This window comes from Chelonoidis abingdonii, chromosome 3, assembly GCF_003597395.2.
Source record: "Chelonoidis abingdonii isolate Lonesome George chromosome 3, CheloAbing_2.0, whole genome shotgun sequence".
NCBI lineage: Eukaryota > Metazoa > Chordata > Testudines > Testudinidae > Chelonoidis > Chelonoidis abingdonii.
In genome coordinates, this window is record NC_133771.1 from 79736177 (window position 1) to 79762040 (window position 25864).

The following is a 25864-nucleotide window of genomic DNA, read 5'->3' on the forward strand; positions in this document are numbered from 1 at the left end:
AAGAAGGAACTGAGGAGCGGGCGGGCCGGCAGGGGTATATATTACCCGCCATGGCGGCGCCACTCTAGGGGGCGACCTGCCGGCCCGCTGGAGTTGCTAGGGTAAAAGTCTTCCGACGAACGTGCATGCGCGGCACGTACACCTACTGGAATGGATATGAGCAATCACTCGAAGAAGAATGAAAAGTTCTTAGTTTACTTTTGGGGATTTATTTTAACATTTTGAATATAGTGACAAACTTTTTATTGCTATTCAGCAATGGAAAGAAAGAGGTTAAACTATATCAGATACCTGGATACTTAAAATGAAAACTTGTTTTGATCTTAATTTCTCTCTCAGAAAAGGTAAAAATCAAATTAATATGGTTTAAATAGTCATGAGTTTTCAATAAGTCTAATGACTTTTTATTATTGGACTTTGCAGGTGTAGTTCGATGGATACTAAATTTGTTTACACAGCGGTAACACATAATAGGTAAAATAAGTGAGAATTTAAGTCTATTACATGCTATCTAAGTCTCTTCATTTGGAAACATGACATCACTGTGCATTTATATACCACCTTTCAACCCAAACAATCACAAAGCACTCTACAAATCACGCATGCAGGAATTACTTCACTCACCACCATGCAAACACATGTTGGATGAAAAGCATTAGCTGTTTCACAGTGGAGAGGAAGGTTACAAAACAGCTTAGGGTCAGAAGTGAAGAATATAGCCAAGTGAAACTGCAGGGGGAATAGAGACACTGTGGACAAAGTGTAAGCATCAAAACTGGAATGTAGCCAGAACATTTCTACTAGTGTGAAAAGTGACATTAGATCCTTAAGGACTACAAGTGGTTAGGACCTTGGTTTTATGACATTCAAAAAATGAAGCTCCTCTATGGCACAGTACTCTCCATTACTATACTGGGAATTAGCTTAGAAGGAAAAGCGTGGTTTTGAATGAATCTGGACTCCACCTCCTGAAGCACCTGAGTTTTCCTTAGGTGCTTCTCAATGAAATACTGAGCAGGCCTGCCTAGGGTTGCCAACTTTCTAATCGCACAAAACTGAACACCGTAGCCCTTTCCTGCCCCTTCTCTGAGGCCTCTCTGAATCTAGAAAGAACACTGTGGGCATAAATGCAGGTGGAGAAGGGAGGAAATAGGAAGCAGGCTGTTGATGGCTTCAACTTGTATCTGTATTGTTCCATGTGTGGCACTCTCACAAACTGATGCAGGACTCCTGTTTCACAAGTCTGCTGTCCCTTCAACCACATTAGCAATGCCTACCAGACTCCACTCTGAAGTGGCGCCCACCAGTTCAGCGGATCTACCCTTTTAAGACTCTGGACTATCTGCCTCACATCTCCACATCATTCTGTATCCCCCTACCCCTTACAATCAGATCCTAATCTCCCCCACAAACTCATTCTGTAAGTACTCCTATCCCTCCCACTTCTGCATCCACTTGACTGTCTCCCACCCACACCACCACTACACACGGAGAACTCCAGGTCAGATTTAATCACCTTCTCCCTCAGCACCTGTTGAGAAAACTTTGCATTCCATTTATCACATACGCTGCTCTCCTGGCCGAGATTATTCAGGGATTCTGGCTCAAAGCAAAAATTTGTCCCTAAAAATTAATGTTGAGTTATAACTTGAAATGTAAGTTTTCATATTATGTACCATCATTAGAAAAATGCTTCAGAAGTAAGGGGTAGCAGTAATTATTGACCCCAGGTAAGGAACATTTTGTATAATCTAGACAGTTTACACATCAGTCAAATAATAACTCTAATGTATCTACATCTACCTATGTAATCTATTTTGTATTCAAGAAACCTCTCTACAAAGGAGATTTACATTGGAGCTTGAGACTGCTGGACAGAAAACTTACCAAATTAGATCCACTAATTAAATCATTTAAACATGAAAATACAGTATTAGAATTCATTTCTTTATAAAGTTCTCCTATGACTACTCACTACACTGAATTAGCATTCGTGCAAGCAAATCCATAACATGGTTTATCTCAGTAGCCTTAATAAGCACAAAAACAAACTCAGACTTTCTGTATTTTCCATTTTCAAAATGCACTTGCGAAGGTTGCTTAAGAAAGATTAAGAGTGAAGGCCTAGATGGAGAATATAGAACTAATGAAGGACTAAACTTGGAGTTAAGGCAACTTGTTATTTGACTATTTCCACTTGTGAACACAGCACTCACAACTGCTTGTAAGGAACTCAAATTAAAAATGCTGCCAAGTATTATGGAATTTGTTATGTGGTTATGTGAGTATTATGATCCTGCGTAAGTCTGATGGTATTTAGGAAATGGAAAACTTTTTGTTCTCTAAAATATTTTGGTCGGTGAACATATACTCAAAACAATGGTGAAGCGAAGGTGGAGTTACTTCGTTAGAACAGCTCACAATGGTTTACATACCAGCTGAAGCAAGGAAAGATGACAATAACGGTCAACTACATCTTTCCCAATCTCCTCTGAAGAAGGTAAACATCTCGTAGAAACAGCTGATATGCAGTTTGTCCATTGTTAAATTAAGACAGCTGACAGCTATTCCATCTATGACTAAGCAACTCAGCTGACGATACATTGCCGATAGGAAGCTGTGCATAGCATGTCACTGTAAGCACTAAAAACAATATTAAAATACTGAAGAGAAATATATACAGTAATTTGACCATCTGGGCTTTTAATTTAGGGATACTGTGTATGACTTTTTAATTGTTACTGAAACAAAGTCTAAGTTATCTACCAACAGATATTTTCATATTTAGAGAAATGTTGTGAACCATTTGCACATGCCTTTCTTTCCTAGGACTGAGTCGGTATTAGCCTGATTGTCAGAGATGTTGAGTATTCTGGACTCTAATTATAAACAATGGGAACTTAGTTACATTACTTTTTAATTTTACACTCACCTAGGGTTCATGATAAGACGACGGAAGAAGTAAGTCCAGGTGATGTAATCCATAGCATCCTGCTTGGAAGTAATAGTTCCAGCAGCAATTTCAGCATTCAAATGATCAGAGAGCACTTCCAACAAACTAACGAACATGATGGAAAAAGGCATGTTAACTTTACAAAGGACAAAAATTGTATTTTGTGGAGTTCTACATAACCAACACACACAACCCTTGTCTATAAAAAGCAAAACCACCTTTTTAAAAAGAGTTTAAAATTTTTAATCTAAAAATATTTTTTTCCCCATGGGTGTGGGGTGGGAAATGTTCTTGCAATGTCACAATCATCATTACAGGTTAGAGCAACCATCTCATCCTAACAGGAAGCAACTTGTGCATGCTAAAGGGCTGTAACTCAATTAGTTGACAATTAAATCCACAACGCAGTACTCTTAGGACATGTTTGGAACGGGATGGAATTGTAGCTGTCTGGAAACATTTATGGATACTGCATGTTTACCTTGTTGTTGGGATGTTTACTGTATGAATATACTGGTTTAGTTTAATAGCAGGCAGTAAGGAAAAACAAGCAGACATGGAAATAATGGCTCAAGAGATGCAATCCCTGAAGCAAACACTTGAGGATTGTTAAGAGGCAATGCCCAAATGTTAAGGTTTGAAGATTTTACTTTCTCTGCAGCCAACCTGCAAAACTAGTTTTGGTCTGAAGGAATAAAGCCTAGGAATGTAGCAGAACAAAAGAACGTTGGCAGTTTAAATGGGATGGCATTCTCTCTCTCTGTCTTAAGTGAGGGAGGAGTTGTTTGGGGGTAGCCAGCCAGAAACACAGGCACTTGATTCTGGGGTCTGAAGAAGTTAGGCCTGCCTATGTTACCATTGGGGGATAGTAAACCTTTAGGTGAGATAGATGTTTGTAATCTGTTTGCTGATTTAAAATTCTTTTCCTCTAAATATTTTGTTCCTACAGTTAAAATAAACAATACTTCAGTTTTATAAAGGCTGTTTTGTAACTGTACATCACTGACTATAGACTCCCAAAGGGAAGAACCACAGATCTCTGAACTCAGTTGGATCTGTTGGATAAACGTGGCTGATACACTGGGTATGTCTACACTGCATGCTAAGCCCAAGCTCTCACTCAGGTTGAGCTCAGGTCCCCACAAAAATCAGTCTGAGTTAGGCCAGCAAGCACTCAGGACCCAGATCCTAGGACCCTGCTAAGTGGATGGATCAGAGCCAGAGTCCCACTGTCACTCAGGCTTAAGCCCTATTATTTTGCATGTGGATGCAGATCAAGGCTGCAGGCCCAAGTCAGAAAGTCTGCATAGTGCAGCATGGACATGTTAGCACAACTGTGAAACCCAGGTCCAGCAACTGTAAACCCAGGTGTACAGTGCAGTATGGATGCTCAGTCATGGGCTTGGAAACACCAAGTCCACACACCTGTATTCCACGGGCCCAGATTTGCAGTGCAGTGTAGACACTCCTATTGAGTACTATAGCATAGGGCCCAATCTAATAGGGACAGCTGGCTTGGAATTCCAACTTAGAAGAGGTCAAGACAAAGCATGACACCTGAGGAGGAGTGCTTAGAGAGACCAGACAGGGGACAGAAGTACAGCTATTCCTGTAATTGTGGCATGGAAATATCAATTTATTTTAAAAATATTTACTGAAAATGTAACGGTAAATGAAGCCAAAAGGGAATAACATATAAGGTTAATAAATTTGCTTTTTGGTATAGAAAAGGAGGGAATGAGTTCCAAAGCTAAGGAACCTTCAGAAAAAAAAATACACGTCAATGGCAACCTCTCTTTTAAATCAGAGCGCCTCTAGCTCAAAAGCCTTTGATGATCATAACCAGAGACCAAGATGTGTCTCAACTAATTAGAGATTTATAAGATTAAGGTCAACATCTAAGTCTTTGGAAATCTATCAGCATATTATCTATGTATATTAAACAACATAATGAAGAACATTTATAATATTTCAATGAAAAAATGAGGATTATCATTTGTGTATTTGATTAAGAGAATGTTTCTATTTTAAGAGATACTACTTAGGAATCAGATAAAAAGGCTGCCTGGTTTATTGTCAAAATAATATGGTCTGGGTAAAACACTTCCCATTTTAATACCCTGTTTTTTGTCTAGAATTACATGATACTGAAGCGACAACTGTGGCACCTTATAGACTAAAAAACATATTGGAGCTCGAGCTTTCGTGGGTGAATACTCACTTCATCAGATGCACGTAGTGGAAATTTCCAAAGGCAGGTATAAATATGTAGGCAAGCATCAGTCTAGAGATAACGAGGTTAGTTCAATCAGGGAGGAGTATTCACCCACAAAAGCTTATGCTCCAAAACATCTGTTAGTCTATAAGGTGCCACAGGACCCTTTGTCACTTTTTACAGATCCAGACTAATACGGCTACCCCTCTGATACATCATAGTGAAGATTTCCTTCAGTTTCTTTTTGTTTCTACTGATATTATACTTTTCTACACATTTTTCTTAGTATGTCAAACACTGCGCATAAGTTTTTGAAACAAAGCATATCTGCAGGTAACATCTGATTGGTTAAAGGTTTATAAACTCTAGTTGTTCCTTAAGAAAAAAAGCGTACATGATTGTCTATGATAGTGGGGATTATATTAGCTACCATTATATGTACTTGCATTGAACTGACTAACAAATGATAGATCACGGATTAACTAGTGCGATTAGGAGAGAATCTGAAATATTTCTTTGTTTTCCAATTTTTCAAAAATCTTGCAGCTCCCACTTTGAAGGAAGTATTAGCAATTGTTTATAAGATACATCTCCCCTTGAGCTTTATATCTCTATATCTTTTAACAGGTCTAGAATGGTATGAAAATCCCATGTGAAAAGTACTTGAGTTTTATCTGATTTTTTCTCCCTACTAAGTACTTTTGTGATCAAATTTTCTGTTGGCGTTGTTTGGAGCATAAATAATTATTCTACGTTCTCTTTCAAAACAGCCCGAGAAAGCACCCGGAACAGCTTTCACCTGAGAAAGCACCCAGAAGCAGAGTAACATTTATCTAGGGATGCACTAAACACTTGGAAGGACTTCTGTCTTTGGAGGTCCCAATATTTTGGTGCATCTATGTCCCACTTCACCTTCATCTACTTCACATTTGCTGTATGCACTTTTATCTGTTTTCTTTCCTGTCAAACTTTACCTTGATTCTACTGGAAAAGGCTCATAAAGAAACTTTTTGTAGAAGTCTTTCTTAATATCATGGACTAAAATCACAGCTTTGCCTTGGTCATCAAACTGTGGTCTACCAGCGCGTCCCATCATCTGAAGTACATCTAGAAAACAGATAATAAATGCATTTATTTCAAAATAATGTACAGTATAGAATATATTGTTTCTCTGTAACCTCATTTATCCTTCCTTGTTTGTTACTCCCAATGGCTAAATCTTGTCTAAAATCAGATTGAAAATTCATTGTGGAACTATGTGTTCCTAAGTATTTGCACTGCACCAACCACAATGCAATCCCAAACCTTACTGGGGCCTCAAATACAAATAATAATGACACATGAAAAACTATGGTAAAGAATAACAAGGAGTCCTTGTGGCACCTTAGAGACTAACCAATTTATTTGGACATAAGCTTTCGTGGGCTAAAACCCACTTCATCAGATGCAAAGACCATAATGCATTTGTACAAGAGGGCTCAATTAAGGACTCATGGGCAACCACAGATTTAGCAGCTCCTAATTTTCCAGTGTTTGACTTTGCAAATGTTTTGTTAACATATTTTTAATATAATTTTCCAGAGTTGTGGGAACAACTACAGACTTCTATCATTTGATCTTCAGGACTAGCTACATTAGCATGACAGAATAGAAGAATGGTACCACATATTGGTCTAAAGGGTGCTCAGAGGAGCCTCCCACACATAGTGAAGGTCAGTGGCTAGGGTGCTAGCTTGGGCCTAGGTACATCTGGGTTTAATTCCCTGCTCTGCTGCAGACTCTCTGTGTGACCTGGGCCAAGTCACTTAGCTTCTTTGTGCCTCAGTTACCCATCTGTAAGACAGAGATAAAAGCACTTCCCAACCTCACAGGGGTGTTGTATGGATAAACATATTAAAGATTGTGAATCTCTATGAGATTATGATAATGTATGGGGCCAGATAAGTACCTGGGTAGATCTCTCTCTTCCTCCTGCCTCTTGTGGGGCCTCACAGGATAGATGAGGTGCTGGGGCTAAATACTAGGCATGGTGGGGGACATTATGGAAGAGAGCCTGTTTTTGTTCTCTCTCTTGCTTCTCTTCTCTCCCCAGGAGTGGAGGTTGCTCTTGCCCCATGTCCAAAGGTATGTGTGTGCGTGGGCTATGACAGTGGATCCCTGGTTCTTATAGGGGAGCCCAGTTCAATGCTCACTCACTCTCTGTCCTCATCCTGGAAGTTGGAGGAATACCTGACCTCATGCTGGGAAATAGAACACTGGGGAAATATGCTAGATGGGGGGGGGGGGGGGGAAGAGGCTGTCAGGAAAACCCATTCTGGCTTTCACTTGCCCCCGCATTGCCAGTGCAGTGTCTTCTCCTACTGCTGGTGTGTTGGTGCTGGCAAGTGGTGGGATTTTTAGAACATTCAGTAGTTTTGTCAGGCTGCCAAAAATGTTCTGAGGAATGCAACTGAGAGAAGGGACATTGTGATTTTTAACACTTTACAATTCAGCTAGATCTGAATGGAATTTCACAGGAATAGAAAAGGCAACTTCTGAGGCATTTCTCCCTGAGAAGTATCAAAGAGCTGCAAGCAATAGAGATGTTACTGCTTCTTAAAGAAAAAGTCACATGAATCCTTCATAATGGAAAGTATTAGACAACCTAAATATAGGGGTCACAACTAGCCCCCCCATGATAAGAATTCAAGCAAGTACAGTAACATGCAAATGAAAAGACACAAATCTCTCCTTAAAATCCACTTCTATTGTGATATTTATAAAGCACACTATTGGATACAGATTGGACTGGTACCCAGTTGTGACTACTATGAGCATTAAGGTTACCAAATTATACAAACGCACATGTCTTTGTTGTTACCTGGTCCCCCATCCTCCTCTGTATGTCTGTTTATCCATTTGTTTATGTTGCCTTTCTAGCTAAGATTGAGAGTTCTCAAGAGCAGGCACTGAGTTCGTTTTACTGAGTGGTATTACACCACACCCAATAGAGCCCTGAGCTTTATTTGGGCCTCTAGCTTCTACCTCAATATGAGTAATATAAATGAAACCAGAAAATAGTTTTCAGGCATGAATTACTGTTTACCTTTTAACTTTTTTATATTTTCTGTTCTGTATTCTCTATGAGCTACATAAACAACAACAATAATCTTTATGCAGTTTGTTCATTGTTAAATTAAGACTGATGTTCAACTATAAAATGAAATAGATCCCTAAATGGTATTTATGAATAGATGCCTACAAGGGAGAATGATGAACTATTTCCTGCTATTTGATAGTGCAGTAAAATAGTGTACGATAATCCATATGAAATGGATTTACCAAAAGGCGTCAGGAAACGTACAGCTAGCCAAACCCAACATTTTCTTTGCTGACTACACACTGCCTGGATTGTTCTTAACTGATGGATTAAACTACTGAAATGCCAAAAGCAATCCAACTGGCTGAGTGAAAGACTTGTGTCAGAAATTGGCCCACCCCAAAACCTCTGATTTGTACTCTCTCCAACCAAGCTTAAATTCAGATATGAACTTAGGCGCTGCTATTATTTTCAAACTCCTGGCCTAAGTGCAAGTAATTGAAGGACCTCATTCTGCCCTGACTTGTACACTAGGCACCAAATTCAGTCCTAGAACAGGCAGGTAACTTTAATGGAGATGAATCAGTTTATACCATATCTGAATTTGTGCTACGCTCCTATTAGATTTTAAACAGAAGTTAAACAGGAAAACCTAAGGGCAGAACTGAAAGCGAGACAGGGGGTTGGTCTACACTACAAAGTTTTGCTGGTATAACTATAGCGGCTGGGTAGGAATGTGGACTCAGCCGACATAGCTGCTGGTGTAGAGGCAACTATGCAGACATCAGAGTGCTTTTGTCTGCGTACATAATGTAATGGATGGAGGTGGTGTTGCTATGCTGGTTAAAAAAACCTCCTTCTGACAGAATACACTCAATCTTCTTAGGAGGAGCTGCTGGCAAAGCTATGCCAGCAAAGGCTCTGTGGATATGTCTATAATGAAAAGACAAAACCCACTGCACCAAGTCTCAGAGGAAAAGGTCAACTGAGTTGGGCTCACAGGGCTTAGGCTATGGGGCTAAAAATAGTAGTACCGCCGTTCAGACTTGGGTGGGAGCCAATGCTCTGAAAGCCAGCAAAGGAGGAGGGTCTTAAAGTCCAGGCTCCAAACTGATCCCGAACATCTACACTGTTATTTTTATCCCTGCAGCCCAAGCCCTGTGAGTCTGAGTCAATCGACCTGGGCTCTAAGACAAACTCTATTGCAGTGTAGACAAACTCTATTGCAGACAAGACCAGGGACATATGATAATTTGCGTTAAGTGCAAAAAGAACAAACTGCTGATCTGCAAAACTAAAATCTCTTTTTCCTACAACTCTCAAATACCCTAAACACTATTTTATAGAAAGTTAAAACCACAACAAGAAACCTTTTCAAACCAGAACACCTGAAAGCATTTTTAGACCTATTTAAAACTAGCCTTTTCCCATACCATAATTTTCTGTGAAATTACAGACAGCAAAATGATATCTACAAAAATAAGGGGAAAATGCTACTGTACAGAATGTGGCATGTCCCTTGAAAGCTCATTCAAGGATCAACAGATCCACAATACCCAAAGCCTATTCGAGAATCCATCACAATACACTTAAGTGTGCAGCTATACTCTGAAAGGCAAGTCTATAAAAAAGGCATAGTGGGGCTCTGTGTTTATTGTGCCTCACTGATTTCGTATTGATTTTGTTCAATTTATTTATTTACTTTTAAAAAAGGGTTTTCTAACTTTCAGTCCTGCAGATTCAGCCAGGGATCTGAAAGACAAATTGAGTTCTTTCCTTCTCATTCTTCACAATTAGTATTAAAGACAGGTATCACTATTCTTACAACTGAGGAAAGCTAGATGTGTCCTTATACAGAGATAGTTAGTATTATCGTTAGAGCAGCCAAAGAACTATACATAGCACTCTCAAAAGTGTTAAGCATGTTGCGATGGCAATACTCCCAGGTCATGCCAGAATTCAGAAGCAAGAGACTTGGCCTGGAAATTGATCCAATGTTTCCTGCATAAGAGTAATAAGAACAGGAGTACTTGTGGCACCTTAGAGACTAACAAATGTATTTGAGCATAAGTTTCCGTAGGCTACTCCCCACTTCATCTGATGCATGTAGCGGAAAATACAGTAGGAAGATATATATATACACACAGAGAACATGAAACAATGGGTGTTACCATACACACTATCAGGAGAGTGAGCAGTTAAGGTGAGCTATTATGAACAGGAGAAAAAAAAACTGTTTGTAGTGGTAATGAAAATGGCCCATTTCCAGCAATTGACAAGGAGATGTAAGGAATTGGGGGCGGGGGGGAAGGGATAAGCATGGGGAAATAGTTTTACTTTGTGTAATGGCCCATCCACTCCCAGTCTTTATTCAAGCCTAGTTTGATGATGTCCAATTTGCAAATTCATTCCAATTCAGCAGTCTCTCACTGAAGTCTGTTTTTGAAGTTTTTTTGTGTTAATATTGTGACTTTTAGGTCTGTAATCGAGAGGCCAGGGAGATTGAAGTGTTCTCCAACTGGTTTTTGAATGTTATAATTCTTGACATCTGATTTGTGTCCATTTACTCTTTTACGCAAAGACTGTCCGGTTTGGCCAATGTACATGGCAGAAGGGCATTGCTGGTACATGATGGCATATATCACATTGGTAGATGTGCAGGTGAATGAGCCCCTGATGATGTGGCTGATGTGATTAGGTCCTATGATGGTATTCCCTGAATAGATATGTGGACAGAGTTGGCAGTGGGCTTTGTTGCACGGATAGGTTCCTGGGTGTGTGGTTGCTGGTGAGTATTTGCTTCAGGTTTGGGGGTTGTCTGTAAGCAAGGACTGGCCTGTCTCCCAAGATCTGTGAGATTGATGGATTGTCCTTCATAATAAGTTGTAGATCCTTGAGAGGTTTTATTTGGGGGCTGAAGGTGACGGCTAGTGGCATTCTGTTACTTTCTTTGTTGGGCCTGTCCTATAGTAGGTGACTTCTGTGTATTCTTCTGGCTCTGTCAGTCTGTTCCTTCACTTCAGCAGGTGAGTACTGTAGTTGTAAGAATGCTTGATAGAGATCTTGTAGGTGTTTGTCTCTGTCTGAGGGGTTGGAGCAAATGCGATTGTATCGTAGAGCTAGGCTGTAGACAATGGATTGAGTGGTGTGGTCTGGATGAAAGCTGGAGGCATGTAGGTAAGAATAGCGGCCAGTAGGTTTCCAGTATAGGGTGGTGTTTATGTGGCCATCATTTATTAGCAATGTAGTGTCCAGGAAGTGGATCTCTTGTGTGGACTGGTCCAGGCTGAGGTTGTTGGTGGGGTGGAAATTGTTGAAATCATGATGGAATTCTTCAAGGACTTCTTTTCCATGGGCCAGATGATGAAGATGTCATCAATGTAGCGCAAGTAGAGTAGGGGTTAAGAGGACGAGAGCTGAGGAAGCACTGTTCTAAGTCGGCCATAAAAATGTTGGCATACTGTGGGGCCATGCAGATACACATAGCAGTGCCGCTGATTTGAAGGTCCACATTGTCCCCAATATTACAACAAAAAACCTTCAAAAACAGACTCCAATGAGAGACTGCTGAATTGGAATGAATTTGCAAATTGGACACCTTCAAACTAGGCTTGAATAAAGACTGGGAGTGGATGGGCCATTACACAAAGTAAAACTATTTCCCCATGCCCCCCCCCCCCCCCCCCCGCCCCAGTTCCTTACATCTCCTTGTCAATTGCTGGAAATGGGCCATTTTCATTACCACTACAAACAGTTCTTTTTTTCTCCTGTTCATAATAGTTCACCTTAACTGATTGCTCTCCTTATAGTGTGTATGGTAACATCCATTGTTTCATGTTCTCTGTGTATACATACATCTTCCTAATGTATTTTCCACTACATGCATCCAATGAAGTGGGCTGTAGCCCACAAAAGCTTATGCTTAAATACATTTGTTAATCTCTAAGGTGCCACAAGTACTCTTGTTCTTTTTGCAGATACAGACTAACGGCTGCCACTCTGAAACCTGCAGAAGAGTGTAGAGCATTCACACTAAATTAAGCTCTATGATGGACTAGTTGGATGGGCATCTTCTATAATGTATTGAGTTCCAACTGTGTTCTATCAAACGGACGCTGCTTGGTTAAAAGGAATCAATCTCTACCTATGTTACAAATAACATTCAGATTATTCCTAGGAATACATTTTTTCTGGCCAAGCTTCAGATAGTCTAAAATCAAACTATCTTTCTTTAGTGTAACAGATAAAATGGACCAGGAAACCTGTAATAATTTTAGCTAGTCCTGGCTCTCCAAGCTTACTACAATTCAAATTAATATTTTCCCTTGTTTCAACTTTTCAAAGTTGTTCCTGTCTTACTTCTCTGGAGTTTTCTAAAATGGTTGCAATACAGTTTATCAAAATTTGGATTGGAGGCAGACATAAAATAAAATTAGAATTTCTATATCACACTGAAGTTAAAATACAGTTTATTCAGCTTTCACTATTTATGCTTTTCTTTATTGTTTAGCTTCACTCAGTTTGGCCAATAAAATTATATTAGTTTTTTTATAGTCAAGATTAGTCAATTGGAATTTCAAAGTCTCATCCATTAAGAGTGCTGCAATGTTTCGACTGCAAACACTGTAGAGGAATGTATAGTTGTTTAAAAACCTTTTTCTAGTGGATAATAACAAAATAAACTTACGGAAGCAATTTACTTTTCACATGTTTTTTAAAGACCTTATTTCATAAAATTTATTTGCGGGCCATATTTGATTTTTTACAGCATCCCTTCAAAATGTACCGTATGTGTTCAAACTATCTTTTGGTTTTAGTTTTTTTTTTTTTTAAATGGCCTGTTAGGATGATATCAGCTCAGTAGTTTTGCAAGAGAAAAGTTTCTAAAAAAGGAAAAATGAATATATGAAAACCATTTAATAGTTCTCTCATGAGTCACATTTACATAACAAATAATCTATCCCAACATGTGTCTATTATAGATTTTTAAAGGTTCAGTTCCTAAAACTATAAATTATTCAGGTTCATATTTGCATATGCTTGAAATTCATTTCAGCAACTAAGTATTTGAAAGATTAACGTGAATACCTGTAATGGGATAATCCACATAACGTCTTGTTTTTCCATCGTAAAATTCTGTTCCCTTAACAATTACTAAATGAGCTGGAAAATTTACACCCCAGGCTAATGTGCTTGTGGCAATAAGAACCTAAAACAGAAAGAAAAATTAATGTAACAAAGAGATAACTTTTAAAATTGCATATAAATCTCATTTTTGGTATTACTAAAAGCAAAAATTAACCTGGATTTTGCAATTCACAAATAGTTCTTCCACAGTTTTTCTGTCTCTTTCATGTAACCCAGCATGGTGCATGCCTATTCCAAATGCAAGAGTCAGCTTCAGATTAGAATCTCTTACTGTTACTATAACATCGTTCATCTGCAACAGAGGATGGTTACATGATTTAGAACAGTACTAAATATTCTTCTGAGAAGTTTTTAACATTTTAGGGTTCCTGTTATTAATAAGTTATCTGTTCTCTATCTGCAACCACAATGTGCTATGCATTGTCTATATTCACAGAGAGACACAGTTCCTGCCCTGAACAGTTTACAGTCTAAAAAAACAAGCAACATATGAAGGACGGGAGAGAGAAATAATTGAAGTTAATAGTGTTTTATAGCCATTTTATTACTATAATATATACATAATTAATTTCATTTTTTAAATTAGATAAATAGTAAGCTGGGGGGAACCGAGCATGGGGCATTTTGAGTGTCTGCCTGGTATGTGCCCTGGTATGTGCCCTGTCTGCCTGGTATGTGCCCTGTCTGCCTGGCACATTTTTCAATTATAAGTGCCAGTATCAGAAAGACAACTGTTCAAGCCCTGTACTGAGGGGTACTGCTTACTTCGTCTTCCAGAGCATTAATTATGATGAAAATAAAACTGGGTCTAACCCAGATTCTAAGTAACCCACTTAGACATGTTCCCTCAACTCAATAAATTATTTACACCATTTATTTAGCTATATCAGCCATTTTAAATTGTCAATTTCCAATTCATATGTTCCTATCCAATCCAATTCAACTAATATTTCAAATATGATTTTGTAGTTTATAGTACCAAATCCTACAGTAAATCCAAACACACTGCAACTACTACTTTTCTTTTATTCAACGATTTTGCAATTTTGGGGGAAAAAAAGTGATCAGATTTCTCTGGACAGATTTATTGCATACAAATTCATGCTGCTTACTTGTCATGATTCCATTAACCTCTCAGGCTAGAATGTGAACCCCTTACTTGCCTAGATGACTAATTACATACATGAATGATCCCACTTACTTCACTGGGATTACTCCTATGAGTAACAGCTCATCAGTATAATCAAAGACTTCACATTCTGGTCCAAAATGCTTATTGATTTGTCTCTAAATATTTGTTCCATTATTTTATTGCTAATGCTATTTATTGTTTCATGTTGTTTTAATACAATTACAGCTAGTGGCTTTTAAACCTAGTCACTCATCAATGGTTTCTTGATGCTCCCGTGAGTACCATCGACAATTTATACCACAAATCACGGTAACATTGTTAATCGTAAACATTAACTGGCACAGCCAGTTAGTGTCTATCTCTATAAACAAAGGATCAATGAAACAATACAATACAAGATTGAGAAAATTAATAAAAAACCACATCATTTAAAATACTGAGGTGAAATTTTGACAATAGCAGCCATTCATTAGTTACTTTAATAATCACTGCTGCAAAGCCTTTCAAATGTTCTGTTTCTGACACTCAGAACATTAATTTTTTTGAAAGCTACTTTCTGGGATTTATCTTTATTATATTCTTAAGGTAGATCAAAATTATTTGGATATCTAGCAAACACATAAAATACAGTTCCACAGACTTCTCCTAATGTGATAGAAAACACAACACTTTAAAAAAAAAGTTTTATAAAGGTTTAAGAATAAAAATACACTTTAGGAATATTGATAAATTTTACCTACTTAGACAATCTAGTTTGGGAAGCAGAGCAAAGCATTTTAAATAATGTTAAAGGAGTTTTGGTTGAAGTGTTAGTTACTTTAGCAATGATGGAAGTAATAAAGAATCCAAAATGTACTAAAATGTCATTAAAATTTTGGTTCCTAGTACCAATGATCTCATGATAACTCTGTGCTTTGGACTGATTTCCTTTCTTTGATTAGTCTAATAACATATATTCCATAGTTAATATGAACATTATATTATGATACCAGGTTAATAAAGAATCTGGGCATCTTTTTCTTCCATGAAGAACAGGGATTCAATTGGCTGATTATAATGTCTACACCCAATTAGAACACTTCTTCAACAAGAACAGTTTTGCAATGTTAGTTATTTTCAGCTGAGAACGTGTGCTATTCCTTTTGGTCATGTACTTCCCAGCATAAAATAGCCCAAATTCACACTGCTGGGAATTTATTCAGAGCTGTTGTTCTTGATTTTTGCAATCTGCGGTGGTTATTTTTTTTCTTCTCCTGACTTGTATTACAGCAGTATCCTGTGGTGATGTTAGTCATACCTGCAAAGCAGTGTAATTTACCACAGGAAAACTAAAGAAACCTTAGCAGGAGAGCTGGCACATGCACTACTATCCTGTCATTCTAGCAGCAGGGAATCCTAGTCACTTCTAGCTGACCCCCTTACTTTTACATAAATCAATACAATAAACAAAACTATTTCTACCCATAGGCACAATTCGGGGCTTAAAATTCTGATGACAATTTATTTTAAAGCAGAACTCCTTTCCCTATGCCTATTTATTGCGTAAGTATTAAATATCTCTACATAATAAGATAAATATTAGGTAAATTTAATAGTTTTTACAGAGTCAGAAAAAACACACTAACACCAATGTGACATACTGTAAGACGCAAAGTATCTATATCGTTCTACATTTTACTATATATTTTAATATATTTGAACATAAATGTAATCATCCTTCTTAAAAAGTTTTTAAAAGTAATACATTTCTTCTTAAACTCTGATATAGAAAAAGGAACATTCTAAATACAGCAACATGGCTATAAGAAACTGTAAATTTTATTGACATTAGGGTCTGTGTATATATACACAGTAAAATACATTAATATTAAACTAATTTAGGGCTCAAACCTGCCCCAACTGAAATCAAGGGGAATTTTCCTCTGGATTCCAATGAGAGCAGAATTGGGCTGATGCTGGGTAGCCTAGGCTAACTTGCACAGATTTTTGAAATATGAACAAAACCCCTCCCATTCTTCCCCATACCATAGCTTGATTAAGAAGCTAGCTGTTAATAAACACCTGAAATCTGAACCGGGGTCTGTAATCATTGCAAAATATTAATTATAAAAAAAAAAAAAAGAAATTATAAATGGCAGAAATAAACTTTTCTCTAGACATGCTAGATTTTTTTGAAACTAGTAAGTACTCATTTTCTTTGTGCCTGCACATATGTAAACTGTTGAACCATTTACTTTAAGTTAATAGAACTGTTTTTTTATATTTTAAAATTTATTATACTTAAAAAGCTTTTGTAGAAAGATAAGATTCCATTTAAAGTAGATACATTACTCTGTGCCTGAAATACATTCCAGTCAGAGTATAATTCAGCAAGTTGATGACAATGTTGGCTCCAAAAGAAAGGAGGAGACCAGATTGGACAAGAATGAGCTAACAGATTGTGCAGACCAATTCTGTCCCTTTGAGTGTGATATATTGTTTCAAGATGCTAAAAACCCATACTTTCTCAAAGCATATCTGTTGTGCTGGTTTTCCCATTTTCACAGAATCCTCATTATTAGTACTCTGTACTCTTTTCAAAGCACGTCAGACTCAGACCATATGCCACTGAATAAAGCTTATCAATTGCCTAAAATGCCCAGTAAAAGAAAGATATGCCAAACAAAAGAATTGTGAAAGTTATGAAGTCTTTTACAAAAATAATTACATATTTCACATCTGCTACAGATGTTAAATGAAATAAAAACATCTCCTTGTTATACCTAAATGTTAATTTTTTATGACACACTTTTGTGTCATAAAGACAACATCTTGTAGAAGGAAGTTAAACTTCAATAACGAAAGAAACATTTAGAGATCATTCTTGATAATTGCTGAAGACACACAATCAAGTTCCCTTATTATTATTTTGGACCAGGTATTCATATGTGCTGGTTTTCCAAAACAGAAACAGCCTCCCCCCCCAAAATAAATAAAAACTCCCCCTGACCACCACCAAAAAACCCAGACAAGATTAACCAGGGAAAGTGCTTTCAAGTATATGAATTTACCACAATTGAGAAACATTAATAAAATTACACATTTAGCACTAAAATATTTAAAAGGGAGCGATATGCTCGTCCAAGATTTCTCTACCCATTTTATAGCATACATTATTTCAAAACAATAACACAGGAGGTTTTTTGTCATCCTCTGCAGCATGAGGCATAGGTCACTTGCAGGTTTAAACTAGTGTAAATGGTAGATTCTTTGTAACTTGGAGTCCTTAAACCATAATTTGAGGGTTTCAATAACTCAGCCAGAGGTTAGGGGTCTGTCACAGGAGTGGGTGGATGAAGTTCTGGGGCTTGCAATGTGCAGGAGGTCAGACTAGATGATTACGATGATCCCTTTTGACCTTAACATCTATGAGTTTATGAGGAGGCAATGGGTTTATTGATTTAAGGGTGAGAGGTAGAAAAGACAAATGCCCTTTTCTCTCTCCTAATTTTTTTTCACATATATATTTATATATATTGTGTTCCCCCAAAAATATACATACACATAATTATCTCACACACGCCATATACATATACATACAATTCTCTCTTTCTCACACAGTTTCTCTCTTTAGGAATTCAGAGGTCATAATCAGGCTGATCGAATTTCCAGTGAAATCAACAGGAACAGTCTTTCTACTGACCTAAGTGGGAGTTGGAGGTGGCCCTATATGAATATTATTAAAGATCATGACTTACAGAAGGTATGTTTGTGTTTGGGAACCTAGTTTTATATAGAGGCTTCATAATGAATAATCTTAAGAAAATGCAAGACATTAAAATGATGAAAACATTACGAGAAAATTATTGTAGTTGTAGTTCTAATGGTGTAAATTGGTAGTTGGCTTGTTCCCCCATTATGTTTAAATATGAGAAGAAATTCAAAATTCAAAAAAAAAGGGGAGGGAGGATTAAATCGTAGAAAATATTAAGTTCACTTTCTTTTGCTGGGTAAGTACTATCTAATTATATCGTAGCTCAATAACATGTGCCACTTTCTTAATTAGTTTTAATTTTCTATTTTGTCCTTAAGACAAAAAGCAATACAAACATGACAGAAAAGGAAAAGAAAAGAAGAAGTAACAAAATTAAGGGATACAAATTGATTCTATTAATTTCTGCTGTATGGAAACAGCAGCACTGCTTCATTCCACAGCCATACCTCCACAGAGGTGAGTACAATTTGGAGGAGAGGGAAAGGATTGGTCCTTTCCCCATGCCTTCCCTCCATCCCCCAGGCAGTTGCCTAACCCCACCTCCTGTTTGGGTAACAATCCATGGTGCTGCCCAGTCCTACTGCTGTATATGATAAATTGGGACCTTAAGGTGGCAGCATCTCTTTCAAAATCTCAAAGATGGGGTTTCAGAGCATCCGATGAAGTGAGCTGTAGCCCACAAAAGCTTATGCTCAAATAAATTTGTTAGTCTCTAAGGTGCCACAAGTACTCCTGTTCTTTTTAAAGGTGGGGTTGCCGCTTACGCAATTAAAAGGAGTGAATGAGCCATCAGCTTGAACAATTTACTCCTGGCTGACAGCTACAAACCAGAGCTGTTAGCTGCTGCTAGGCAGTGTATCATCCCAAGGAGGGCAGAGTGAGAAGGAGGCTTTGATCTCCCAGTGGGCCATTCTGGCCTACCCACTCATCACCAGCAATTAATAATACCCAGCTCTTACACAGCGTGTTGCAGCCATAGATCCAGAAAACAAATGTGTATTTCTCTCTGCCTCACAAAGATGAAGTACCCGATCCCGATGCCCCGCCTTCTCCATTCAAAAGAAGCTTGCCAGAGTGAGTGTAGTCAATTTCTGTGGACCCATTGTTAGGTGAACAGAGGGGCATCAGCTGGTAATGGATGTGAGGCTCCCACTGCTTCCTGTCCAGGGAACAGGCATGGATTCTCACTGTCTCCCTTGCATTCCAGGCAAGAGAGCCCTGCAACTGGTCAGACTGCTGTGGAGCCAGTTTAAGCAGTCTTATGGGGTTTATTGACTGGCAAATAGAGCCCAGTATTTAGATCTGATGTAGCAGCACCAATGATATCAGTAAACAAAACTAATCCAGGAGTTTTCTGAGAGTGCTGTTGTATTTTTTGAAGTAAATATTATACAAATAAGATTTTCTATCCAGCTGAAGGCAAAAGAAAACCACTAAAGTCTAGAGTAAAGCTTGAAGATGTCAATTGTTTACATAAATGGGTAGTTTACATTTTCCCTACTTAATACTCTCCTGTTAAATCTCACAAGATACTTCACTTGTACCAACTGCAAATTCATTGAAAATAAAGCCATTAGATGGCAAGCAGCTACTACAGAAACAATGATTTGCAATGCATAAATAGGCTTGGCAGAATACAATTTAAAAAAAACATTGGCAGAGACTATCAAGGTTTATTTTGAAGCATTTTCTCTATCAATTTATATTTTCAGTTATGCAAAATGATGGATTTTAAGCATTATTTATCAATTTAAGTTTTCATAGTTGCGGGAAGTTAGGGCGGGTTATACAATAATTATTTAATGACAGACAGATTCAAAATGTTAAAGCTTTACAATCATTAAAAGACAAATTGTCAGAATCACATTTTAAAATATACAAAGTAAATACTCTTAAATCAAACTGTAATAAGTTTCACGCAGCATTTTTCTTACTTTGCCTATCTATAAATTTTCATCATTATTGATGAAAACATTTTTTTGGCAGTTTGTGGGTGTGAAGTGAAATTGTTGTTTACAACCATTACCAATAAAAATCGAATTCTTCCAAGCCTATGTCTAAACATGAAAAATTGACAGCCTTTCAGACAGTGGACAACAATTTCTTTTTTTATGTAGTCTGTTCTGATAGGTGGACTTGTGAAACACTTGAGGAAGGCTTAGCTAAGGCATCTGCCAGTTTTAGCTTTGTTTAATACTCTGGGTTTGTTTTCAGTCTAAATTTGAAGTTGTTAGAATTTTCAAGCAAAAAAACAAACCCCACAAAAATTGAGTTAAAAAAAAAATACTACAAGATGGATTTGTTTTGCTCCAAGCCTTAGTTTTAGACTAACCCAGCATGTCTTCTTACCAGACCAAAACTACAGATTAATCTTCCTCAATTTCAAAAAATATATTTTGATCCAACATTACAAAAAATAAATCACAACAGAGCTTGTTTGCATTTTTGCTCTCATTTAAGAACATAACCAATGTCAAGACACTTTGCAAAATCTTCTTTGTAACATATAACACACAACTCTTGCCTTCTGTGTTCTGGTGCTGAGATGTAAAAATACAGGGCTAGCCCAGTCATTCACAATATTTATTAACTTGTTCTGTGGCTTCCAGCAGCTCCCATTGGCCTGGAGAAGCGAACCGCGGCCACTGGGAGCCGTAATTGGCTGAACCGGTGGACGCGACAGGTACACAAACTGGCCCGGCCCACCAGGGGCTTTCCCTGCATAAGTGGCAGAACAAGTTTGGGAACCACTGAGCTAGACCCAAGCTCTGCCAGTCTCCCATCCACTCCTTATTTAAAAGTCAAGGAGATGGCTTTGCACAGCATGAAAAGAAATTTTGGACCTCATAGGCCAATGGGTCAGGAGCAAGTTTCAAAGATACTTCTTAGATAATCCTCCAGCAAGGTCCCTCTTGTTTATGAAAGAGAATGTTTTAATGCAAGTGCCTTCGGTGACTCCAACTGCACTCAAAGGGAGCATATAAAGGTAATTAGTACCAACCATTTAGGGCCAATAGCATATTCTACTTGTGAGTGAATTTCTTCTTTGTTCTTCTTTCTCTTGTGCAAACTGCAGGTAATCTCAAAACTTCCTGAAAGGGCAGGAAGCTGGCACAAATAGTGCAGGAGCACTGAGCTAAGCCTTTTGTGTTGCTGTTTTGCTCATTGTCTTCTAGTGAAATGGTTATGCTGGTCTAAACTAAAGTTAAGGTTGTAATACAAACCTTACAAAAGTTGCACTTCAGTGAGTTAGTCATCAGCTGCAGAAAAGCAGTATCAAAAGTAGATGTGTTTTAGATATTACTTTATTAGGAGGCAGTTAAGATTCCCATTTCCCATTATATCCAAGGAGTGAAATGTACATGGCACCCTCTGTCTTGTATTTTCTGCCCAGTACAGGCAGAACCAAATTATTCCCACGTGCAGGAAACAATATTTTTCCGTCCAAATTACATTTTGAGCAATTGGTGAAGATTGGCAGAACTTGATTCCAGTGATTATGGCGTGAACTCCTATGTGAGGGGGCTCTCTCATTAGTCATTTAAATTTACCGGAGTTTAGGATTAGCAAACCCGACGTTTTGGTAATTTTTGAAATCGTTTTAGCCTAAACACAAAATACGAAGAAATGTATATTGTCTAAGTCATTAGTATTTGCCTGTGATTTATGCCTGGTTGGTTGCAAAGAACAGAAGCAGATATAACAGGGATTTGTGGGTAACTGTGTTTTGGATGGAAGTTTCCCAGCATCCAGTACAAGTGGTAATTCAGGTAATTACAATGGCCATATTGCTCCTTCCCAAAGGAAAAAAAACAAACAGAACAACAACAACAAAACAAACAAACATAAAAGCAGCCAAAGAACTAGGAAATCTTTTTATGGCTCTCATTGCTGAGTCTCCTACTTAGTGCTTCTTTAAGGGACAGGAGTTTGAGGTTGTACAGAGCTTCTGGATGGTGTGATCTCCTAACCCCATGAATCTCCAAGAACCATGAGAAGAGGTTTGTGGTGGCAGAAGCCATCCCACAAGAATGTCTGCCTCATTTATTCCCCCTATCCCTGTGTTGCCACAGGCTGAGTTCTGCTGTGGCTGATCAATAGTAAGCACAGAGGTCTTGGGGTGAGTTAAATACTGTTTTAAACAGCATGAACACCCATTTGGATGACTGCTTGGTTATTTATGGGGTCAGCAGGGATGATGCTGTGGAGAGTGGTCAGTCGCCTGCTCTAACCTCTTCCGCTGCAGAGCTTCAACAACAAGGATTTAGTACCATCGAAATGAGCCATGATAGCTCTTTATTCCCCTGGGACAACAGGTACTGTATGAGAAGTGCCAGTCCACAAGGTTCCCCAGCAAATGACTGACTTAAATGGGTTTCAAACTGAATATAGAGGGATCACCAGCATTCACAAACCATGGCCTCACTGCAAAGACTATTTTACAAGGGTGCAAATGCCAACTGTGGTAGCTTTTCTGACGTGGAGGCAATATTGCACAGAGTTGCTACCAGATACTAGTAACTCTTTGTCACTACGAACATGGGATGGATTTGAACTGGTGACCTAGAAATGTAATGCTTCATGTTTTGTACACAGAAGGTGCCAGCCTGTTATTGCTATCATTGATTCTGTTAGCTCAACTGGCAGAGGTCTGGGTAGTGTACTGAAAAGTTCCAATTCTGCTGATGATGCAGGAAGGTATCCATATGATGCTGCATGATGAAATTTCTGTTTTTTAAAAACCAGGGAAATTGGACACAAAAATTACATTAAATGAACATTCAGGTTTTATGATCAAGCACCTTAATTTTACCTTCTCCTCAACTGTGCATCTGGTAGCCATGTTAGTCTGTATCAGCAAAAACAACGACAAGTCCTTGTGGCAACTTAGAGACTAACAAATTTATCTGAGCATAAGCTTTCGTGGGCTAGAATCCACTTCACCAGATGCATGGAGTAGAAAATACATGATCACATGCTATTTTTTCCATAGGACCCTTCTCAGGGGAGTGAATCAGGTTTGTGTACTGAAGGAGGCAGTTGTTTGCAGGACCCTTCCTCGTTTGTTGCAAAAATTGGCAGAAGTGTAGTGAATGAAGTAGGCAGGGGATTCAGAAAGAGAGAGAATTGTCTCATGGCTAAGGCTGTTGAACGCTGCCCTGGAGAATGGGATTCTATCCCTGTCTCTGTCAAAGAGTTCCTATATGATATTAGGTAAGTCACTTAAATCAAATTTTCACAGGTGGCACAACTAATTGTATGTTCCTCATTTTCCGGGTGCCACATTGAGACCCTGGGTCTGATTTGCAGAAGTGCTGAGACTCACAGATATAATTTAAGTCAATGGGCACTGTGCTTTGAATATAAAAAATTCTACATCTCTACCTCGATATAACACGACATGATATAACATGAATTCAGATATAAAGTGGTAAAGCAGTGCTCCAAGGGGGTGGGGCTTCGCACTCCGGCAGATCAAAGCAAGTCTGATATAATGCAGTTTCACCTATAAGGCGGTAAGATTTTTTGGCTCCCGAGGACAGCGTTATATCGGGGTAGAGGTGTATATAATGCTAAGTACTCTGAAAATCAGCCCCATGGCATCTCAAATTGGGCACTCAAAATTAATTACATTAATTTTTCTATGCCTCAGTTCCCATTTGTAAAATGGGGATAATACCACTCCCTTGTTTCACATGTATGTTGTGAAGATAAATTAAATTAAGGTTTGCTTGTGAAGCACTCGGATGCTATAATGACAAGTGCCATAGAAAAGCCCATGAGGAAATTAATAATTCTGTTTTCAGAACTGGATTTGAATAGTGTGTAGTAATTAAGGTGTGCGGCCATTCACTGAACAATGAGAATAAAACAAAATATTGACTGGCTACTCATTAACTGATCATCATCCATCCTGTGCACTGAATGAGGCAGGGGTCCCGTGGAACACGTAACTAAGGATAATAATGAAAATTAAATATAATAATTGAGGCATTGTGTAAATCACTATTTATTTTTTTAGAAAATTCACAACAGTGTAAATGGCAAAGTATTGAATTTCACAGAGTTTGCTTTGATAGAATGTCACCAGCAAATTCAATTTCAAGGGTGGAATTAAATTCATATGTATTTATAATGCCTAGCATGATGAGGTCCTGATCTCAACTGTACTACTGCTAACATAAAATAAAAAAAAATAAAAGGGCTTACAACATAAGGCCCTGATCCTGCAAAGATTTATGCATGTGCTTAATGCTAAAGTCTGTGGGATGGTCACATGCTTAAAATTAAGCATATGTGCAACTGTTTTCAAGATTGGGCCTTAAAAAAAAGTCAAGGAAAACTACTGTGTTTTAGGTTTACTTTCCTTTCAAATTGATACTGAAAAAATGAAATAAACACACACAACTAAGACTCATTATATTTATGTACCTCTCTTTCATCCATTTTCAGCCATTGCTTTGGATCATCCTCAGTAGCCAGGAAAGCAATCAACTCTAGGGCAGTGAGTCTAGTCTGACGTCTGGATGAAACAAACACAAGAACAGGCTTGGCTGGAGAATGGCTCCTAATAGCTGTTAGAAAAGAAAAAAATCAGGGTGAATCCATCCATGCCAGATACTTGAATTTCCCAATTCAGCATCTATTGCTAGCATTGCAACTAGAAGTGTTGAGGATTTAAATCCATCCTTCATTTACATTTTGTGCCTATGCATTGACAAGAATTCTAATCCGGAAAGTAACGTTTGCATAGCTGCTACAAAACCTAGCCACAGTGGAGTAAAAGAGCATTAGTTCTGCACTTGAATAACTAATTCGAATTACTTAAACCAACCATGTTTTTTTTCTTTTTTTTAAAGAAACATCTACGTTTGACAATTTTCAGATTACAGTACATTTTTATGACCTTAGAAATGGGGATAATAATGGAAATGCTGATACAGCCATGACAATACTCTGTCAAACAAGTTGGAAAAGCAAATCCTTAATAAATCAAATTTCTATAGGTCTTCGAATAACATGAGCTACTAGAAGTAAACAAACAGCTTATATGTACAGCTTCAGATACTCTCTCTATGATGTTATACGTATGTTTGAGATATTTATGCATGATTTATTTCCTATATAATGCTTCAGTCTACCAATTAGTACTACACATTCATCCCTAATATATGAAAAACAAGTGCGCTATACTACCCACCATAACATATTCTCTCTCAATTTTCTGGTAATATTCTCTCTGTGTGTATGTGTATGCATCTACATACATCTATGTATATCATTGTAAGATTATATAAATATATAAACACAACTTGTATGTCTTACAATTATGGATGCTGATATATATATATATATATATTTTTAAAAAAGCTCGACATCTAATGGATTTTTGTTGCTTCAGGAACAGGTGTGGCTGAAAAGTCCAAGACAGATTTATTGTTCATTAGTGTTTTTGTACAATACTCCTGTGGAGGTGTAAATAATATCAACTGCCAAAATTGGTCTCTAGTCCACAATCAATACTTTGCTTCTGTCATAAGGCTAATTAGAGCAGCTAAAAAGTTACCTCACAACTGTCACCT

The 25864-nt window shown here is 37.9% G+C and overlaps 1 protein-coding gene across 3 annotated transcripts in view; it reads right to left on the reverse strand.

The window, feature by feature from the left end:
* Nucleotides 1-25864, reverse strand: part of ASCC3 (activating signal cointegrator 1 complex subunit 3) — a 544393-nt gene that overhangs the window by 89138 nt on the left and 429391 nt on the right. For all 3 annotated transcript variants that reach the window (XM_075063855.1, XM_075063856.1, XM_075063857.1), the window contains exons 30-34: nucleotides 24714-24856; nucleotides 13550-13687; nucleotides 13336-13456; nucleotides 6143-6275; nucleotides 2933-3058 (exon numbers count right to left, since the gene is read on the reverse strand). In XM_075063855.1, the coding sequence (XP_074919956.1) occupies nucleotides 2933-3058; nucleotides 6143-6275; nucleotides 13336-13456; nucleotides 13550-13687; nucleotides 24714-24856 (661 nt within the window). The remainder of the gene's footprint in view (nucleotides 1-2932; nucleotides 3059-6142; nucleotides 6276-13335; nucleotides 13457-13549; nucleotides 13688-24713; nucleotides 24857-25864) is intronic.